Here is a 19,889-nt window from a genome sequence, read left to right as displayed (position 1 = left end):
TTTTTGCGTAACACCTATTAATACCCACACTTTGGGTAATACTGCCCTATTATATCTTACTCTTAGTATGTATCAAAATATGGCAATAATAAGGTTGAACTAATTGAACAAAACATCATAGAAACTTCACTCCAATCAAGGCCTTTTCCTCACTTATTTCCTGCTATTGCTCTCAAAGAGTTAACTAAAATTTCATCCTGGTTAAAACTGAAAGTCATTGATAGGGATAGGATTAGGCTAATTTCTAGGAAAAAAATTTAAGAAATGCAATAGAGGTCACTTATTTTGACAGGATGCTACAAGATAACATCATTTCCTAAAAAGACAATTTCACTGAAAATTTGCAAAAGCCTCTAAGTTAAAATTAAATATAAAATGCATTTTTATTGTACCTTTAATAACAGCATAAGAGAAAACATACAGTTTTAGTAAGAACAGTTTTAAACACAAGCCTTAGGACTTCAAGTTTCTGAACATGACCAAATCTCCCTATAGCTCTAGCATTCTCTCAGTTTAGACCACTATTTAGAATTTAGACATTATCTACCAGTAAATAATGTTATCTTGAGCTCATTTTAAACATCTCACCCTATATGCAGTCTGGTGCTCTCCTTAGGTTACAAACATCTACCACGTGAAGGGTCTACTGCACAGTGCCTTCCTTTTCATTTGTTGGGCTCAAAGCAGCTCCAAAAAGCAACCAAACTGTTCAGAGTCAACAGTGCAATCTGGTGGCTAGCTCAGGAAATCACCTGACCAAATCCCCCTTCCCTGCCATCTGATCTCTTTCCCACAAAGTATCCATAAAGCTCATAGCTCAGCATCGTCCCAACCCCACCCCATTTCCTTTTTCCTCTTTTCAACACTCTTCAAACTCCTACTCAAGCTCTTCAGGAAAAAGTCTCCATTTTTCTCTCCCTAATCCTACAATCCTTTCAATGTACATGAATCAGAAAAACAATAGTGCAGAACCATCAGGACTGCTCTCCCCAGTAAGCAGCAGCATCCCGGCTCTTCTGACAACCAGGATGAGTCAGCTAAACCTAGGTCCGCTGATACAGCTGCAACAGCTCAGCTGCAGTGGTAATGAACTCAGACCCACCCCAGCTGTCAGCAGTTCTATTTTAAGAATCACAGACCTCACAGAATGACTGGAGTGCCCCCACAGTATCACAAATAAACTAGTTTGTGGTTTGTGAGGCATCTTTATCTCTTCCACGTGTAAGGGGTTGTTTTATTATTATAACCACCAAAACTAACAGCCGTAACAGCAATAACTGTGGTTTGGACTCTTCAAAGTATATTCACATTTGGTATCTCATGTCAACCTAATTTTCAACACATAGCTCCCGAACAAACGGCTCAGCCACCTTTGTGGAGTTTAGATGCTACCTGTGATTCTCAAATGCTGCCCTCCACCCAATAGAGAGGATAAGAAGATGCCCTCCCTGTACCTTCTGCGGTAAGTGGCCAGAAAGAAACTTAACAGCTGCTCAGAGGCACTGGCCTTGATGAGATTCTGTACCCTGGGCAGCTCTGGGGCCTCCAGGCAGAGCTCCACTGGGACTCAAAGCAAAAAGCTCTCACTGTCACACTAAGACTATTCCTCAGATACCAGTAGATCACAGGCCCCAAAGAACCTCAGCAAAATAGCCTGGATTCTTCTTAGACAGGAAGCCGAAAGTAACCCTGGGAAATTCTCTTACACTCTCCCAGGATGCTCCACACCCACCACCAGCATCAAGAAACAGTGCAGGTACAAAAAGGAAATTGCTGCCATCCGCACCAGGCTACACAGCCTGATGTATGGAAACCACAGGCTTACAGCCCCACTGGGAACTTCAGTTACTGTTGAACAATTCAAACAACACTCTGTATACTGTTTCATAAGGGCACCCAGTACAAAAACAGAGCATGCATAAACTGTACCCCGAAAATGGTGATGTACATCCTTGCTCTATGCTTGATATAATAAAGTCATTATCAATTAGATGCTATGATTAATACCCGTACTTACAACCGTAAGATTCAAAGAAACATCTTCCCTCCAAAGGCTTTCCAGACTCCCTCAGGAACACCTGACCACTTTGCTTTTGAGCCACCCCACATCAACTACCGTCTATAATGCTTCCATCATAGCACCTGTGACTCCTTACTCCACTTACTATTCACTTGGCTATTTCCCTCCATTGGACTCTGGGGGCCTCTAAGGCTGAGACCATATCTCTGTGTGGGTCCCAACTGCCCAGCACAGCACTCAACCCTTAGTGAGTGCTCTGTGCTCCTCAGCATGCTGGTGAATTAACGAAGGTTTTCCCGAGGGGCAGACAGTGTTGCTGTAAGAACTTGTCCAGCAGCTGCCCCTCTATAGCTCCCCAATCACTCTCCTCACTCCACTGAAAGCTACCTTCTAGAGGCATGGAAATACACTGTCTGGTCACCAGTGGGTACGCCAGGGCTTGGGCCTAATCAGTGCAAATTTCTGATGCCACTAGGTGACGCACGCGGTGATCAGAATCATCTAGTGCTCGTCATCACTTCTGATATTCCCGCGTCACTTAGAAAGTATAAGCGAGATAGATGATTCCCTTTTGAAAGAAAGAAGAAACTAGCAGTTTTGAGCACCTACACTGCACCACTGTGCTAGGCATTTTACATACACTGTCACATTTAAACTCACCATAACTGTTATGCTGTAAAAATTATCTCTACTTTAAAAACAAGGAAACTCAGACTCAGAAGTGTGACAGCAACTCAGGACTGAAACCCAGGTTTATCTGACCCCAAGTCTATAGACACTCTTTCCACTGCAATGATGCTGTGTGCCTGCAAGGCTCCCTGTCCTCCAGGCTACTGGCCACCAGCTCTGCTTCTCAAGAGTCTCCTGGAAAAGTCAAAATGCATTTTTATTTGTGAATGATTAACCTCTCTCTTCTTTCCAATCTCATTTGGCCCATTTTCAACACATTAAGAAATGACCCATAGACTCTTCTCAAAGCTACTAAACAAAACTAGCAGTTAGAAAAGCTCAAATATGATTTGGCAATGAAACTGGCTATTTTAACTTCTAGGTTCATAGCCTCAGGCACTCTTGCGTTGCAGCCAGACAATTTTGTCCAATGTCTACATAAATGTGTATTTTCAGTTCCATGGCGCTAGGGCAAGGATGTTGTCACTGGCATGCCGATCACTCAAACTCTTGAGAGGAATGTACACATAAAAGTTCACGTTACCTAAGTTTTTCCTGGGAAGAAGCCTATTCTTTGAGTGAGCTTCATGAAACACTAATTCTACCAGAATCTTCACAAGTATAATCCCCAAAGAGGTATATAATATGCTGGATTAAACAATATTACACACATTTATTTATTGCAAAACTCCTCAGAACTTTAATATATCAATGTTTCCCAAATGTTCTTGGCTATGGAATCTTTAATTAAAGGAGAAAGTGGATATAAAATGTACAAAGTAAGTGCTCAATAAGGGACACCTATTATTATTAAGAGCAAACGTTCTGTCAATGATCCTCTCAAGAGACCAGTGTTTGATGAGACAAGCGTTCTTCAGAACACACTTTGGAAAACACGGACTATGATCCATTAGGGGATGGTATTGGCTATTTTGCCCCCTGGTTACCATTTTGTACACTGAAACTGCAGCATCTTTTAGACCTCCCTAGAAAGGAATAACAGCTTCCAAAGACTCAAGCACTAAGAAACTCTGGACCCATTTGCAAAATCAGAGATGCATGGAGAAAAAAAAATAAGACTTATTATGAATAGGAGGTACTTTTCTCATTTTAAAGGAGGAATTCTTTCTTTGGAGAAATTCTTATGATGGGAGGTGTCCAAAGCATGAATTTAGACCAAGGAACAAATAAATAAATCAAGAAGATTAGAAGTGCTAAAGATTTCCAAGGTGGGATATGACACAAAACCAGATTTGACTGAGCCAAGATAAAATTATAGTTATTGTCTTAGGAGGTAGTAGGTGGGGAATGAAAGAGTTTGAGTAAATATAAAACAAACCCAAGGACTGAGGCCATCAATCAAGACTGCCCTACAAGCCCCTACCTGTTTTTCCCAATTTAATTTCCCTCTACTCCCTTTCATATATTTGTGTTCCATCCTAAGTGTTCTGCATTCATACCACACAATTTCTCATTTCTGTGTTCACACTGTTGCCTTTCTCCAAAATGTCTATTCCCCCACACCTCGATACTTCTCCTGGCCAATCTCCAAACTCTCTTCATCCTTCAAGACCTCGTTTAAATGACACTTCATCCAAGAAGCTTTCTTTCATCACTCCTGGTATGTATAAACTGTCCAAAGTGCTTGATCTACATCTTACCTCGCTGTATTCATTATTTTTCTTAATTTGACAAATATCTGAGAACCTCTTATGCACCAGGCTCTACAGATTTGTCTATTTATACACTTGTTTTATCTACTCATTATATTATTAAGTTTTTGAACACAGGATTTTATGTCTGATTCAAAATAAGTTCTGATTCATAGTAACCAATACTAAAGCCTTGCCCATAGTAGGCACTCAAATGTGGTTTGAAGGAAGAAAGGAAGGCACAGCATTTTTAAAAGCTGTATGTGGGCTGGAGACAGCTTAAATCCTAGGCAAAACGATCGGCCTATTTTTGTAACTAAAAAAAGTGATGAAAAATGCTAGAGATTCCTCTGATTTATAAATGGGGGTAGGAGACACTGGAATGACAGACAGATTAGACAGATTTAAAAATTAAATAATTAAACCAGCCTCTATTTCCAGCTTCCTTTTTTTTCCACCATTTTTTTTAAAAATTTTTATCTTTCTAGTTTTAAGTGGATGACCTGAGCAATAACCTAAAGAATTCACCTTACATAAGACACTTCAGTTTGGTAAGACAGTTTAAATATATATATAGCAAAGTCAATCTGTCATGTTTTAGAATATTTATAAATTGTGATTGTGCTATAAATTGTAAGGAGGAAGAATTAGGAAACTTTTCTGATACTCCTTTCAAGGTGTTTGCTATCCCACATCTCTGGCCAAAGTGTTCTAGAAGTTAAGAACCATAACATCTCCTTCCTCACCTCCTTTTCAAGGTTACTCTTTTCAGCCCCTCAATCTGTTAGACCCTCTTAGGTTTCCTCATCTATCAGTCTGCTGTCTTGAACCTTCAGGTTCAGCCTATTTCTACATTCTAAAAGTAGAGTTCCCTTAACAAGAGGGACCACTGTCACAATGGCTGCCTGCTTTACTGGAAGCATGGACAAGAACACAGCTATCCTCTGGGATGCCTGGGACATCTGAGCTATGGAACTCCTCTTGCTGGAGGAAGGGGAAAAAAAAATCACCGATCTAGAGGCTTTGCAATTACTCCTACTCTTGCCAATTTGTCTTTCATTCTTTAAGACTGAGGCGTCCTCTACTCAATACCCTGTAATGGCCTATATGGGAAAAGAATCTAAAAATGAGTGGATATATGTATATGTATAACTGATTCATTTTGTTGTACATCTGAAACCAATACAACATTGTAAATCAACTATACATCAATAAAAATTAAATTAAAAAAAAGACTCAGGGGTCAATTAATCAGGCCATAAATACAGTTTCTTTTGCCATCTTTCAGGATCAGACCTATATATAGAATAGTGGAGTCATCTAATGAAAGGTAATCACTGACCAAAAATATAACTACCTGAAATCCACTAAGTATGGATTCATTTGAGTTAAAAAACAAACATAATCTTAGAAAGGATAAGTGAGAGGGAACCTTTCTACAGGCGCTGTATTAGGAAACCCATGTGATTAACCTAATCCACACAAAGGGAGTGGGGGGTTGATTTAGGGGAAAGGGAGAGGGCAAAGGACAGAAAATCTGTGAGGTCACTTTAGAACATGGTGTATATTTCCAAGGAGGAATTCTGGGAGGACTGGAGAGAACTAAACGACAGAACGAGGGCACTAAGATCCTGAAAGGTAGCCAAGCTAAGAAGTAGAAAAAGCCAGAAAGAGCCACAGCTCAGAAGGTTTGGTGAATGAGCTCTAGAGGCTGACTTTACCTTGACCTATTGCCCAGGTCCTCATTTACTCCCAAATGTTCAACCCAGCTCTCACTGTCTGTGGGAGCATCCAAAATGAGGTGGAATGTACCGAAACCTGGTAGGTAAGTGTGACCAAATGAGGCTGGGAGTGGAAGATGTGGAGCTGAAGCCAAGAAAGAGGTTTCAAAAATGGAGCCAAAAGAGCCAGAACCCAAAATGGGATCCAGTTCATTAGAATTACAGGTATTTGGGGACTTCTATGTTTCCCATCCTAAGTTTTATTTCAATTGTTTATGCTGGAAATTCTGAGTATGCCTGGGTCAAAGAAATACGTGATCAGCAGCCACCATTCAGAATTCACCAAGCTCCAATAAAACTGCTTCACTTGAGCTCAGAAAATGGAAACTGGAATAAGGCAGAAATTTGTAGAAACACAAACAATGAAAGTTAGTTTCCCTATAAACATTTCCAAAACAGATAATTACACTAATTAATTTCAAAAGTCCTTCAAGCCAAGGGTAATACACATGTTTGGAGTGGAAACACTCAACAGTAATGGTGTTGCCTCCATACCACCTCTGCCTGCAACCACCACTGCTCATCCCCTCTCACAAGACATCCAGCCCTGGTGTGAGCTTGCCCTGACGGAACATATGACCCACCTCCTCCCACATAGCCAGTGACATGGCCCTTCCAAGGTACACAAGCCCCATGTGCTCACCTCCAGACTCCTCCCCTCAATTCAACAGCTTCTTAATCTACTCTGGGTGTAACTGTCTCAGTATGTACCTCTACCCCTCTGTCGTTTTACAGATACGAACATATTTCAAATCCTCTCCTGCAGTGCATGACCAACCCCCCCTTAACCCTTCTGAGCTCACTCCCACTCCCACTGATGTGTCAGTGGCAGAGACTCTCTGGAGGTTGACCATTTTCCTCTGACATCTGACCCTGCCAAACTGGGCTCAGTCTGTCTAATTTCATATTACTCCAAAGAGATTTAGAAGTTATTGCAGCTTTCTTATTATTTTTTCAGAGGAAACACTGTACACTCCCATTCTAGTCAGTCCCCATGTCTCCCTCTTAACACACAGCCTCTCTACATTGTTTAAATTAAGACGAAGGTTAACAAAGGCTCCTTACTCTTTTTCCCAGCCGGCTATTTTCTACTGTTTTCCTATACAGCTACCTGTATAGCTACCCTATCCAATGCTGTTAACTGTTGTTATAAAAATTGGGCAATAGCCCCAGATATTGAAAAATTATAGTGATACTTTCAAACTTGCTAAAATCCTTGCCTCTTCCTCTGCATCAATTATTGTACCACAACTCAGGATCCCCATTCTTTAGTAACTCCCTCTTCTGCTTTACATACTGTAATCTCCCACTTATGGGTGGCCAAGTCCCAGCATCATTTTTTTGCAACCAATTGTAAACCCTGTTCTAGATGTCACCATTCTTTTCAAAATATGTTACTAGGTAGATAAGCTCTAACCCTGCTCTCCTGAATCCTCTAGCACTATGTAGAACTAACAGCACCGCTTGTGCAAGTACCCGACCTCACCAAACGCTTTCACATTCATTTTGTTCTTATCTGAGCCTCTCAACATCCCAGAGAGGAACCATTTTTCTTCTCATTTTATAGGTGAGGAAGCCAAGTTGCAGCAAGGATTATGTGATTTATTCAGAGTCAAGAAGATATTTAAATGCTAGAGTCAAGACTCAAACTGGGAACTTTACATCTGACCACGACTCTTTCCGCATACACATTTCTGAGAATAAACCTGGCTGTCAAGCAAGCCCAGCACCTCTGGTGTAAGGGGATGCTTTCGGCCCCATGACAGATACCTGCCTTGGTCCCTTATTCCACACCACTATTTTTTACTCTATTTCCCACCCCTAGCACCAAGTCTTGACACACAGACTCACCCCCCTCCCAACCTCCTAAGGATCTTTACTTCTGCCATGTTAACCAAGTTTTTTCTTCTGCTCTAAACAGTCTTGCCCCTTCTCCACTGAGAGCCCCTCTGCCAGGAGAAAGGAAGCGGTCTTCCTTCTGTTACCTAGTGACTTATACTCTTTGGCTCAGAAACTACAAACTTAACCACAAATTCTGTAGAAGTGTACATTATCTATGATTTTGGGTCCATGTTCTCTGTCCTTCCCCTCCGCTGCCCTATTTGAAGCTATCCCATTTTAGATTATAAGCTCCTGGCCCAGAAGGCGCTATTTAGCCAGCTATGGGTACCACCCAGCACAATGCCTTGCATTCAAAGGCATATAAACGTTGATGATTATAATCTTTTTTTTAAAAAAATAAATAAATTACTCCTGCCCTTGATCTGAAATAATGACAGAAACCAGCTGCCAAAACCACTAAGAGCATTATTTACTTCAATTCAGAGTTTCTGAATAGGAATTAGCATAAAAGAGCCGTAAAGTGAAAGACAAGGGCACATTTGTTTACATGTGGTCCCAAAGGTATAAAGCAAAATACTGAGTAATTTGTTATGAGCTTCCCATCAACAGCAGTCCAGCTCTATTGCATAGCAAGGTCACCCCGGGTAAGAGGATCCTAGTTTCAGCATTCCCATGACAAGGAAAAGGCGATCAGCTATTCCAATTGCATACGTGCTCTGGAAAAGCAACAGCTGGCTGCATATTACTCACCGGTTTATCCTTGATGGTGGGGCTTGACACGCACAGGTACAGTTTCCCATCTTCTTCTAGGCAGGCATCTATCAAAGCTTGCACTGAGCTCTCCTCCTGGAACAGCAGAAAGGCATAGCCTTGGGGAGAACAAAAACAAAAGGGTGGGGGGAGGAATCAGTAAATTAAACTCAAAGTACCAATTAAAAATTTACCTATTGTTTCACTTTGGCAAATTCTTACTAAAATCTAAGAACTTGAAGTGGGACACAGGGAAGTAAGAGTCATTGAGACCCTCATGTGTTAGGTACTCATAGACTTTACCTTGTATTGGGTATTACAGGCACTGTATTAGGTACTCATAGACTTTACTTTGATTAATTTCCATAATTACTCAGGGGGGCAAGTTCAGAACACATCTATAGAATTTCCATTAAATAGGTTTGGTCATCTTTAATGAGAGCAGGCAGACTCACCAATGGCCTGAGCCACAGCGGCTCAGGAAACAAGCATCACCTGCCCTCCAACTTCCACCAAGCTCTAGGCTTGACACATGCTGCAACATGGATGTACCCTGAAAACATTATGCTAACTGAAAGGAGCCAGGCACAAAATACCGCATATTATATGGAATGTCCAGAATAGGCAAATCTAGAGAGACAAAAAATAGATTAGTGGTTGCCTAGGGCTGGGGGAGTGGAGGGAATAGGTACAGTGTTTCTTTTGGGGATGATGAAAATCTTCTAAAATTGATTGTGGTGGTGATTGCACAACTGTGAACATACTGGAAACCACTGAACCGTACATTTTAAATGGGTGAACTGTGAATTATATCTCAACAAAAGTTGTCAAAAAAAAAGCTCAACAATAGGCTAATGTGTCTTTATATGTTATATCTGATGGTGATGCTCTGTTTCTTCAAGGATATTCTCCTGTCTCACGGCTGAATACATGATCTGTGAATGTGGACACGAGCTGCAGGATGTCCATGGACACAGCCAGCTTTGTTCAGTTCAATTCAGTAAGATTTACCGAGCAACTGTTACAAACGAGACACAATCTATGGATTATGAGGAAAATTGAGATGAACGAGACTAGGTTCCAGCTGTCCAGAGACTTATATGATAGAAGAAACAGGCTTTTAGACAATTAACTTCTTGCTACAAAGCTGAGGGAGATAAACGGAAATAAGAAGTACTATGGGAACCCAGACAAGCAAGGAATCTGACTTGAGAGAATCAGCAAAGACGTCAAAGAGGACAATAGATGTTCAAGGGGCCAACTGTGGCACTTGCTGCTACACTGGCATTCATGAATGGCAGCTGAGCAAAGGCCCATGATGAGCTAGTCTAAACCTGAGTATTCAGCTGTTCAACCTCTCTACAATCCCTTCAGCTTTGCTAAGTCTCTCAGCTGTCACCTCCACTCCCAGTCCTGCTACTGACCTCAAAGGAAATCATCACCAATAAGACTCTCCTCTGGCGCACTGTGTGCCAGAAAGATGTGAGTGGTGAAGAAGGGTAAGAACCCCCGTGTTCAGAAGCTTCTCACACATCAAACAAAGATGCTAATCAATTGGCCTAGAAGCAAAGCTCTCTGAAGTCCTGGGCAGCAGGTGATGACAGTGGCAGTGGACAGTGAATAATGGGTACTCTTTATCCTTTTCCCCAACTCCTCATCTACTATACAGAGCATCCAAGCAAACAGAGTAGGAAAAAGATCAATCATTATGCAGCACACCAGGAGTGGCCAATGCAACAGGCAGAAGCCAATACGAAGGGGAAAGCACCGAGCCCACAGGAATGGGTATGGAGCTACAAGATGGAGGCTGCCTACATGGCAGGACCCAGAGCTGTTTTCTGGGCTTTGCTCCCAGGCTAGATGGGTCAAAGGATTCAGCAGATGGCCAGGCAAGAACAATAAAACTTAACTGCAAAACTAGAAAGGATAATACATCATTTCTTCATACCCCCTCTCTTTTCGAAATAGTATCAAACGATTACCAAGCCCCAGCGAATCTATTAAAAGTTCAATGTTTTCATTTAATGTGAGAACATTAATTACACTTGCCAAAGAGAATATTAGAGGTCAGTGAGTTAAAAAATGCAAAGATCACAAAGAGGAGGTCTCAGCATGTCCTCTCAAACCTCCTGCCTCACCAAGTTAAATCTTGGTGCAAATCTTCCACAAAGGTCCTCAGAGGCGTGCTGAATATCTTGCTCTTGGAGAGGACCCTGTCTGTGTACAGTACGCGCAGGCACATCAAAAAGGCCTGGGGACGGGGCAGCTCAGTGAGCTGGGGTTCTCTCTAGCTCCTCGCCTCTGCAAGGCCACCGAGCTGGCTGCACCTTTCCTGCACATTGCTGCCCACCTCTCACAATCTTCCACACCAAATCCCACACTGTGTTCAACTTGGGCATCAGAGGACAGGGAGGGTGTCTCCCCATAGCAGCGAGTAGCTACCACAAAATCACACAGCCTGTCTCACAGCCATAAATGACAACACTGGCAATAGACAGAGTAAAAACAACTGGGAGTCACAAGCAAAAGCCTGCTACAAATATTATTACCAAGGAAAATACCTACAACTTCTTTTCCTTTCCCAGGGAATGGGCCAATTTCTTCAGAATGGCTCTTTTACAACAAATCATCTCTCCTCCCTGATCAGCAAGCTGCTACTCTCAGTAACAACAACATTCTCTTAGCACCACAGATAAGGGGTGTAACTCATGTCCAACCATTTCCTTCAACCCTGCCTCCTACCTCAGGCCTTTCAACCAAAACAAAATTCACCAGAGACCCCAACACACCCATGAAAACAACTTCATGATACGTTCACCTACTAAAACACCTTCTGATATCTCAAGGTCAACCAAACCCAGATAACAACAGAAATCAGAGGATTAAAAAAAAAATCAGGAAGGAAGAAAACTTCAAACACATTTCCCTTTTGATCTTCAGAAATTCGAGGTCAAAGTAAACAAAGTAGAAAAAGGTCCCTTCAAGAATAACAAGGTCTGGGCTTCCCTGGTGGCGCAGTGGTTGAGAGTCCGCCTGCTGATGCAGGGGACGCAGGTTCGTGCCCCGGTCCGGGAAGATCCCACAGGCCGCGGAGCAGCTAGGCCCGTGAGCCATGGCCACTGAGCCTGCGCGTCCGGAGCCTGTGCTCCGCAGTGGGAGAGGCCACAACAGTAAGAGGCCCGCGTACCGCAAAAAAAAAAAAAAAAGAATAACAAGGTCAATGTGAGGTGGACATTAAATCAATGATTTACTAAAAGGCAAATTCCACATGGTCCTACAGAAAGAGTTCTGGACTAGGAGTCAAAATGCCTGGATTTGGGTCCTAGTCCTAACACTTATTGACTGTGTAGTAATAACAGCTAACAGGTAACATTTATTGAGCATCTACTATGCACCAGGCACTGTTTCTAAGTGCCTTATGTGTATTAACTCGTTTCATCTTCACACACACTCTGAGATAGTCACTATTTTAAATTCTGTTTTACAGTTAAAGAAACTTCAAGAGTGATTAAGCGACTTGTTTGATGGTGATTGTTCTATCACCCAGTAAGTGGTGGAATCATGGACTTGAATGTTAAAGTTTCTGAGTCTCAATGGCCTACATGGGAAAAGAATGTAAAAAGGAGTGGATATATGTATATGTATAACTGATTCACTTTTCTGTACAGCAGAAACTAACACAACATTGTAAGTCAACTCTACTCCAATAAAAATTAAAAAAAAAAAGTTTCTGAGTCTTGGCTCTTTTACCTGTAAAATGAAGATTATCCTATGGAGATGAAGGCTGTGAGATAATATACGTAAAGTGCTTTGAAAACTAGGATATCGTGCAAGTGTCAATTTTTCTTTTACTTCATTTTCAGTTATTTTTGTGATAATGTAAAATTAAATTATTTTGCATATGGTCTCATTATAAAAATTAGAGTTCAGATTAATGAGATACTTTCTTCTTTGCATTTGCGAGCATTTGGTGAATAAAGGGAAGTAATCTAGATACTAAAGGAAAACAGTTTTTGAATGACAGGCTAAATAAATATTACTGTAAACAATCAATAAAGTGACAATATTTGCTTTCATATATCATTAGCAAGTTCTATTAGGAGAGAGAATCATCCAATGTGGTACTATTTGCTGATTTTCATACACTCTTTAAAGAAAAGCCTATTATACCTATAAATCAAGCTCCTCAAACTGTCACTATGATGGCAGGTTCTTCTGTTAGTTTGAAAGGTATAAAAAAAACTTGGCCCAAAAGTTAGAACCTCCCTCTGTTTTCCCTTGCCCTCTGAGCCAGCCAAGAGATAACAGGATTATAAAAACTCAAGTTTCAGAAATGGTGACCTTCTTACCCAAGTACCTAAGAAGTGTGGTGAGCTATGGGAGGCCCTCAACTCAGAGCCAGTCTGTAGGTGGAAACAGGGGCTCTGGGGAAGCAGTAGGAACTCTTGGCATGGTCACCATCACCACCCTGGATTATGGGCAGAGCAGGAAGCTGCTTGCTTTCCCACTGGTGCCAAATTGATTGGGAAGGAAGGGTAGAACAGTGAGGGATTTTTGGACAAGCCTGAACTGACCAATGTACTTCTCTGGGGTAAAGAGGTATGGAGTGAGAGAGGGGACTTAACTGGGATAATTCCATTTTATCTGACCAAGTTTTTGAAGGATAAATTTAATTAAAGATTTTTTTCCTCTTAATACCCAAAACACATTGAGTATAACAACCTCCAAAATGTTCTTGGCTACCTTTCAAAAACAAAGCTTCCTGAGCTCTTAAATACATAAGTTTTCATGTTATAATTTTTTTATACTTGATCCCTAGTACAAAACACAGTCACCACCAACTTCACCACCACAAACACCAGTTACTAAGTGCTTACAATGTGTGACGCACTTTGCCAATAATAAACACTTTACCTCACAGTAATTCTATGAGGTAAATACAGTTGTTATTATTACCATTTTACAGATAAGGAAACTGAAGCTCTGACAGGTTAAGGGATACCTCAGATTAAAACCTAGAGATTAAATTTGGGATTGAAATTTAGGTCAGCTTCCAGAGCCCTCATTCTTTATCCACTTATACTGTCTTACCTAAAAATGATGAGATAAAGTTTTCAATATCACTAGCAAATAAATACTTGCCTATTTATTATTTATTGTCACTTTTGTGACAGTGATCATTTGACAGTGGTTTAGTGGCATGAAGTGGTCACCTGTGCTTTAGTCCTACAATTTAAGGTCTATGCAGATATATTTGCTCTAAAGCCCACCAAAACTATATTAAGAAGAGCTATAAAACCAAATAATCTCAGCTCAAAAAAAAAACCAACTATATTAAGAAGAGCTGAAATGATGAATTTCAAAATAATCAGAAGTTTAGTTTTAGTTTATTTAGGTCAATAGAATTATCATATTTAGTAAAGATGCTTATTGTTTTCAATGTATTTTTAACTTGTATATTTAGAATGAAGGCTCTTGAGGGAGTTAAAGAGCAGATCTCACTAAATTAGACTTTAATAAAATGAACATCACCATCACAGTAATCATCAGCTTAAGCAAGTATCTTCAATGGATGCTAAAACCATTGGGTAAATCTGGGAGGGGATACAAGATACTCATGCTATCTTAAGGTATCACTTTGAAGATGAATAAGTATTTGCAAAGGGAGAAAAACGTACTTTCACAGTGGAGAAATCTGGCAGACAGCACCATAACCAAATGATCGCTCCGAACATCACCAACAACAGGGCAAACTGACATCATGTGCCTCTCGTATTATGTCCTTCTCGGTGCAGCACGTCATCTGCTAAGAGTGTTTCCCCTGAATCTCATTATGAAGAAACAAACCTATCATTCCAAATTAAGTGACAGTCTATAAAACATCCGGCAGGAACTCTTCAAATGATACAAAAGACAAAAAGCCTAGGAAAGTATCTAAAGTAAAGGAGACTAAAGAGACATGACAACTAAATGTATGGCGAGACTGTGACTGGATCTTGGATTTAAAAACAAAAAAAGCTCTAAAGGACATTACTAGAATAATCTGGATACTTCTTGTTCTCAGAAGACATATGGTGAATCATTTAGGAGTGAGGGGTCTTAATGTCTACAATTTACTCTCAAACGATTCATCAAAAAATATGTATGTATATATACACATACTGACAAAAAAAAAACCAGAAAGCAAATGTGGCAAAATGCTAACAACTGGTGAACCTAGAGGAAGGCAGTATAGGCATTCACTGTACTATTCTTACAACTTTTCTGTACATCTTGAAATTTTTCAAAAGAAAAATTTGTGGAAAAAAATCGAAACCACAGGTCTCTCTGGAGAAGAGGGTAATATACTCTCTTATTCTTGAAAGAGGTGTGTGGTCTTCTGAAAGACCTAATAGTTCTTAAAATCAACTAATGCTCTTAGTGATTTATATGTTTTAAGTAGCAACAACAATGGAAAAACAATTCCAACTTGTAGAGCTGTGCCCTGAGCTATGGCTACATTCATAAAATGGTGACTGACAAGGGAGGACTGGTTTCTGATGACAGGAGGTCAGCCCCAGAAGGAAGGATCCAAGGTCTGGACAGAGAGAGAGAGATCGCTCCTTGCACAGAATCCAGGCTCCCTGATTTCCTGTGACCTTCCTAGAGAGACCTGAAGGGCACCTCTCCAGCCAGAGCTGAATGAGTTCAGACATTTTTGGCACAGGAAGTCTGTTCCAAACATTCTCCCTGACCTTGGCTTTCAGGTCAGAGGACCTACCTGGTTTGCCTCAGGAGTCTTTGCCTTTGGATTCAATTCAATAGAACCAAATATGTTTAGGAGGTACAAGGCAGGACACTAGGCACTGAAGCTACAAAGATGAATAAGTCAAGAAAGAACCCTGCCCTGGAAAAACTCAGCCTGTAAATAAGTGACTGAGAAACAACAAGAAAAGTGATAGTTGGGATTATAGCCTATAAAACACTGGTGAGAGACAAATGGAGCAGAGGTGCCCAAACATCAGGGAAAGTCATACAGTAAAGGCCACATCTGGGCTGGAGGACAACTGCTTTTCTAGGAAGCAAGGGCAATCCAAGTTCATGAAACAGCACAGGCCAAGGCTTCAAAGGGCCAAAGATTGGCTTATTTGGAAAACAGTGAGTAGTGTGCATTAGTTAAGAGTATAGGATTGGGGGTACCAGGTGGGAAGAGATGAAGCAGCTCATCAACCCCGTCTGCTGCCTGGAGAACACAGTAAGTCTCTGAACTGGATTCCTTATTCATTCTCCTCTTGGATGAGAACCTCTGATCTCCAAGACTGACTGAACACTTACTATGCACCCTAGGCAATGCAGGGGAATTCTGACATGAGCAAGTCCTTGTTCTCAAGAAATTTATAAACCAGTACATGAAGGTCATGAAGAATAAGTATAAAGAGAACTCTAATTTAGGAACAATGCATTCAGGACCCTTAGAAGTATTTTCTAAGCGTATTTTTAAAAGTTGGATTTCATAGAAGGAAGACAGATCTTTCAGTGAAGAAGACATGGATAGAGAAATCAGGGAAGACTTTCTGTTGGTAGTGGCACAGGAGCCAGATCTTAGGTGAAAAATTGGATAAGGACATTTCAAGGGAAGAATTTAGCCTAATTAAGATGTAGAGATGGCTCAGCAGGTACTGTCCATGGATGCCTAAACATTCCCCTTGGATTCAGAACCAAACATATTTCTTTGATTGTATTTACTACAAAGAGCTGAGGCTCAAACATTTTGGCTCAAGCCTGTTTCATGTTTTCTATTACACTAGTGACTGTTTCTTGGTGGGCTTGTTGCTTGGCAGGCAGGGGTGGGAGAAGGTGAGAATGGACGAGAAAACAAGTCTGATGGGTAGAACCACCCCAGAGTTGAAAACTGGCAGTCTACTTCCTGTGTTTTCAGTAAAGTCCTGCAGTCCAGGGCAGTGACCTGGGGCATTTGGGCTTAAAGTCTGCTTTGTTTACGTAACCACACATTCCCTATATAAAGAGGTCCTTGTGAAGTCTGCCAAATCTGTCAGTTCTAGTCACAGTCAGTTCTAACAAGCACCTGACCAAGAAAACTGAGATCAGACTGGGGGTGTGGGAAGGAACTGGTCAAACTAGTTGGGCAGTTTTATTTTTACTGAACAACGTATTTTCATCAGGGGGAAGGACACTAATATTATTTAACCTCTATGAAGCCTAAGTGCTGCTGCATATGTACACTGTCTCACATAACCCTTTTAATAACAATGAGCAGTATTAACTCAGATGAGTAAACTGAGGTTCAGGGATTAAATAACTTGCTTAAGGTCATCGAGCTGGTAACTGCTGGCACCCATGTCTGAGTCCACAAATATCTAGTTCTTGCCCCACTGCTTGTTGCTCTGCCTCACGCAGCATCAAACAATTGGCAAATTCTACATTTTAACCCAGTAGACGCTTCCCTGAAGATGAAGCTTTAGTCCAGCCCTGCTTGTAGATTGCCTGAACTCTGACAATCTAATTTCTCCTCCTTGCACTTCAACGCTCCTCTGATGAGTTCTTAACGCTGCTGCCAATGGGTTTTCTTGGCGTCACCATTTCTCCTCAAGATTAAGGCTATCCCGTTCTATTTTGAAAGACAACCCAAGTCTTTGCTCTCAGCTTTCAAAATGTTTCACCAGATCCTCTCAGTCAGCTTCCCATTCTGAACTCTTTCAAATGATACATCCTCTCTTGGTCTCTCTTGCTCATAGCCTTAGCCCTATCCAATTCCTGTCAGCAAGTCCTGCCCCAAGCTACGCCCTCTTCTAAAACATTCTCTCTGCCTCAGCCTACCAAATTTGCAGCTGGCATTTCAGTTCCTGAATTTTACTCTCTTCAAAAGAAAGTTCTCATCGGGGGTGGTTTTGGCTTCTCTGAACTGAACAAGCATCCCTCCCTTTCCAGTACCTCTGCCTGGGGATAGCACAACAAGTACTGCTGTGACACAGTACAAGATGTCTATGTTATTTAAGTGCTGCTCAGCTTTGTCCTGTGGCCTGTACATTCCTTCTGCCCATTCCGTTTTATACAGTCCCTCAAACTATTAATGCTTTGAAATCAAACACTAACTCTAACAGTTCCCCTTTAATATAACGCAAAAGAGAGAAATGTTTAACAGAACAGTTTAAACTGAGGGTGTTTTAAGCTTTTAAAAGCAACAATAGAATGCTGCTCCATCTGTTCAAAACAGGACAAAACAGAACAAAAAGTCCACTCTTGCTGCTCTGCAATACACTTTCCATGTTTTTATGAGAAAATCCATCCGGAGAGCAAAAACTTCAATCAGTCAAATATTAAAATACAGGATTCATAATTCACCAAAGAGTATGAGTACTATAAGCCAGGACCTGCATTAAAAAAAAAAAAAAAGGCCGAGTATTACTCAAAAGCTTACAAACTGAAAAACGTTAAGTACACGCTAAAACTCCATTAGGTTCCCAACTCGATCAGTTTATATAACTCAGAAGGTGGAAAAACTTGGAATCTGGGCCTAAAACAACACTGACTTATTTTCATCCAAGTTACGCTACAAGGGAAAAAAATGTGAAGTTTGAAAACTTTCCTTTCCAAAGCCAGATTTAGACAAACTGAAGGAAAAAGGAAAGAGATGCTGTGAATCCAGCCCACTGTAGCTTCACAATGACCTATTTTGCCCATTTCAAGTAGAGTCCTCTTTCCTGTTCTTCAAACAGCATCTCCTTAGCTGGTCAGATCAAAGTCAGTCTGAATCCCATGTGGCCCGGCTTATGCCAGGTTCACAAACCATGCTGGTATTGTATAAACTTCCATGCCTGCATGACCTTGGTCACAAGGACTGGCAGTCAAGTCAGCCTGACCAGTGTACAGGAAATACGTGATCACCAGTAGAAACAGCCACTTAAAAGTACACACTTTACTCAAGGTGGGAGGGAATCATCAGAGCGCAAGGCATGGGTCACTCTCGCATAAATATGCATGACTGTTACTGTTCGATCCACCTGGCTATGCACCTGAATTGCTAGGGCTGAAGTTGGCTTCCATATGGGCTGAGGATGCCAGCACCATCGACTTAACACAGCTTCAGAGCCATGTGGCCAATCGCCTGTCCAACATCTGCAGCTGGCTGCTGTCCCTGCCTTTGCCCCAGAGGTCTCTGCCAACAGTGGTATAGTGTAGCTGCGCTCACTGCCCAGGAGATGCCAGCTCCTCTCCCTGGCCCCAGCCCCACCACAGGAGGTAAGACTGTTTGTTGGCAGTATCAGGAGCAGCTGCTTGGTTCAGAACCAGGCAGGGGTAGAAGGCTCAGGGTAGGTAGACATTTTTTTTTGTAGCTCCAGTAACAGCAACTTTGGACATGGGCTATTCTCCCAGGAGGCAATGAAGGAGGTGATGCTAAGCACATCTACCATCATAAAAGTTTGCCCTGCCCAACTTACCTTCCTAGCTGCCACATTCCCAGTCCCATGCTCGAGGAAGCAGAGCTAAACCATTTGCTTCTTTTATTTTTTATTAAGCAGTCAGGGATTCTAAGGCCACTACCATTAGGATGGCCTATGTCACAGCAAGGGGTTAAAAGATGAACGGAACCAATCAGATTTCCTCTCTCTGGACTCCAACTAGAAATATGAAAACAATTCGCCCACTGGAAGCACAAACAGAGAGGAGCACACATGCAGAGAAGAGCTGAGTCATGATAATGTGGAACATTACAATGAAGAATTAATAGCTCCCGCTGTTCAAATCCTCGCAGCCTGCCACCCCCTAGCACAGTCTCCATGACACCTGGTTGTGTCACAGCTCCTATTTTTGGGCTTTCCTTGTCACTCATAACTACTTCCCCAATTTGAAGGAGCACAAGAGAACCCTCTGATCCTCATGTCCAGAAATGGTGTGGTATCACCCCAGAGGCAAAATCCCATGGTTAAGCTATAGCTAAAGGGCAGCTCAGACCTATAGCCTCAGCCTAAACCAGCTCTTTGGAAATACCCCAGCTATGTCAGTGTGGCCAACAGAATAGAAGAATTCAGGAAAAAGCCAAGGATCACTTTCATTTTTAAATAGCTATGAAAGTGTGCCATGGGTCATATAGCTTAAGTTGCTAATTTTTGAATAAAATCCAGCCCTGTAAATAACAGCATAATTTATCAGATTATATAGTTTAAACCTATCTTC

General features: G+C 41.4%; 1 protein-coding gene across 8 annotated transcripts in view; it reads right to left on the bottom strand.

Annotated features, from left to right (window-relative positions):
• The window catches only part of CPEB3 (cytoplasmic polyadenylation element binding protein 3), a 175,911-nt gene that overhangs the window by 36,115 nt on the left and 119,907 nt on the right, over window positions 1-19,889 (bottom strand). For all 8 annotated transcript variants that reach the window (XM_060286761.1, XM_060286758.1, XM_060286759.1 and 5 more), the window contains one exon: window positions 8,715-8,833. In XM_060286761.1, the coding sequence (XP_060142744.1) occupies window positions 8,715-8,833 (119 nt within the window). The remainder of the gene's footprint in view (window positions 1-8,714; window positions 8,834-19,889) is intronic.

Source organism: Globicephala melas, chromosome 16 (genome assembly GCF_963455315.2).
Source record: "Globicephala melas chromosome 16, mGloMel1.2, whole genome shotgun sequence".
Lineage (NCBI taxonomy): Eukaryota > Metazoa > Chordata > Mammalia > Artiodactyla > Delphinidae > Globicephala > Globicephala melas.
The sequence above is the reverse complement of the archived record's forward strand: the minus strand, read 5'-3'. Positions and strand labels throughout refer to the sequence as shown.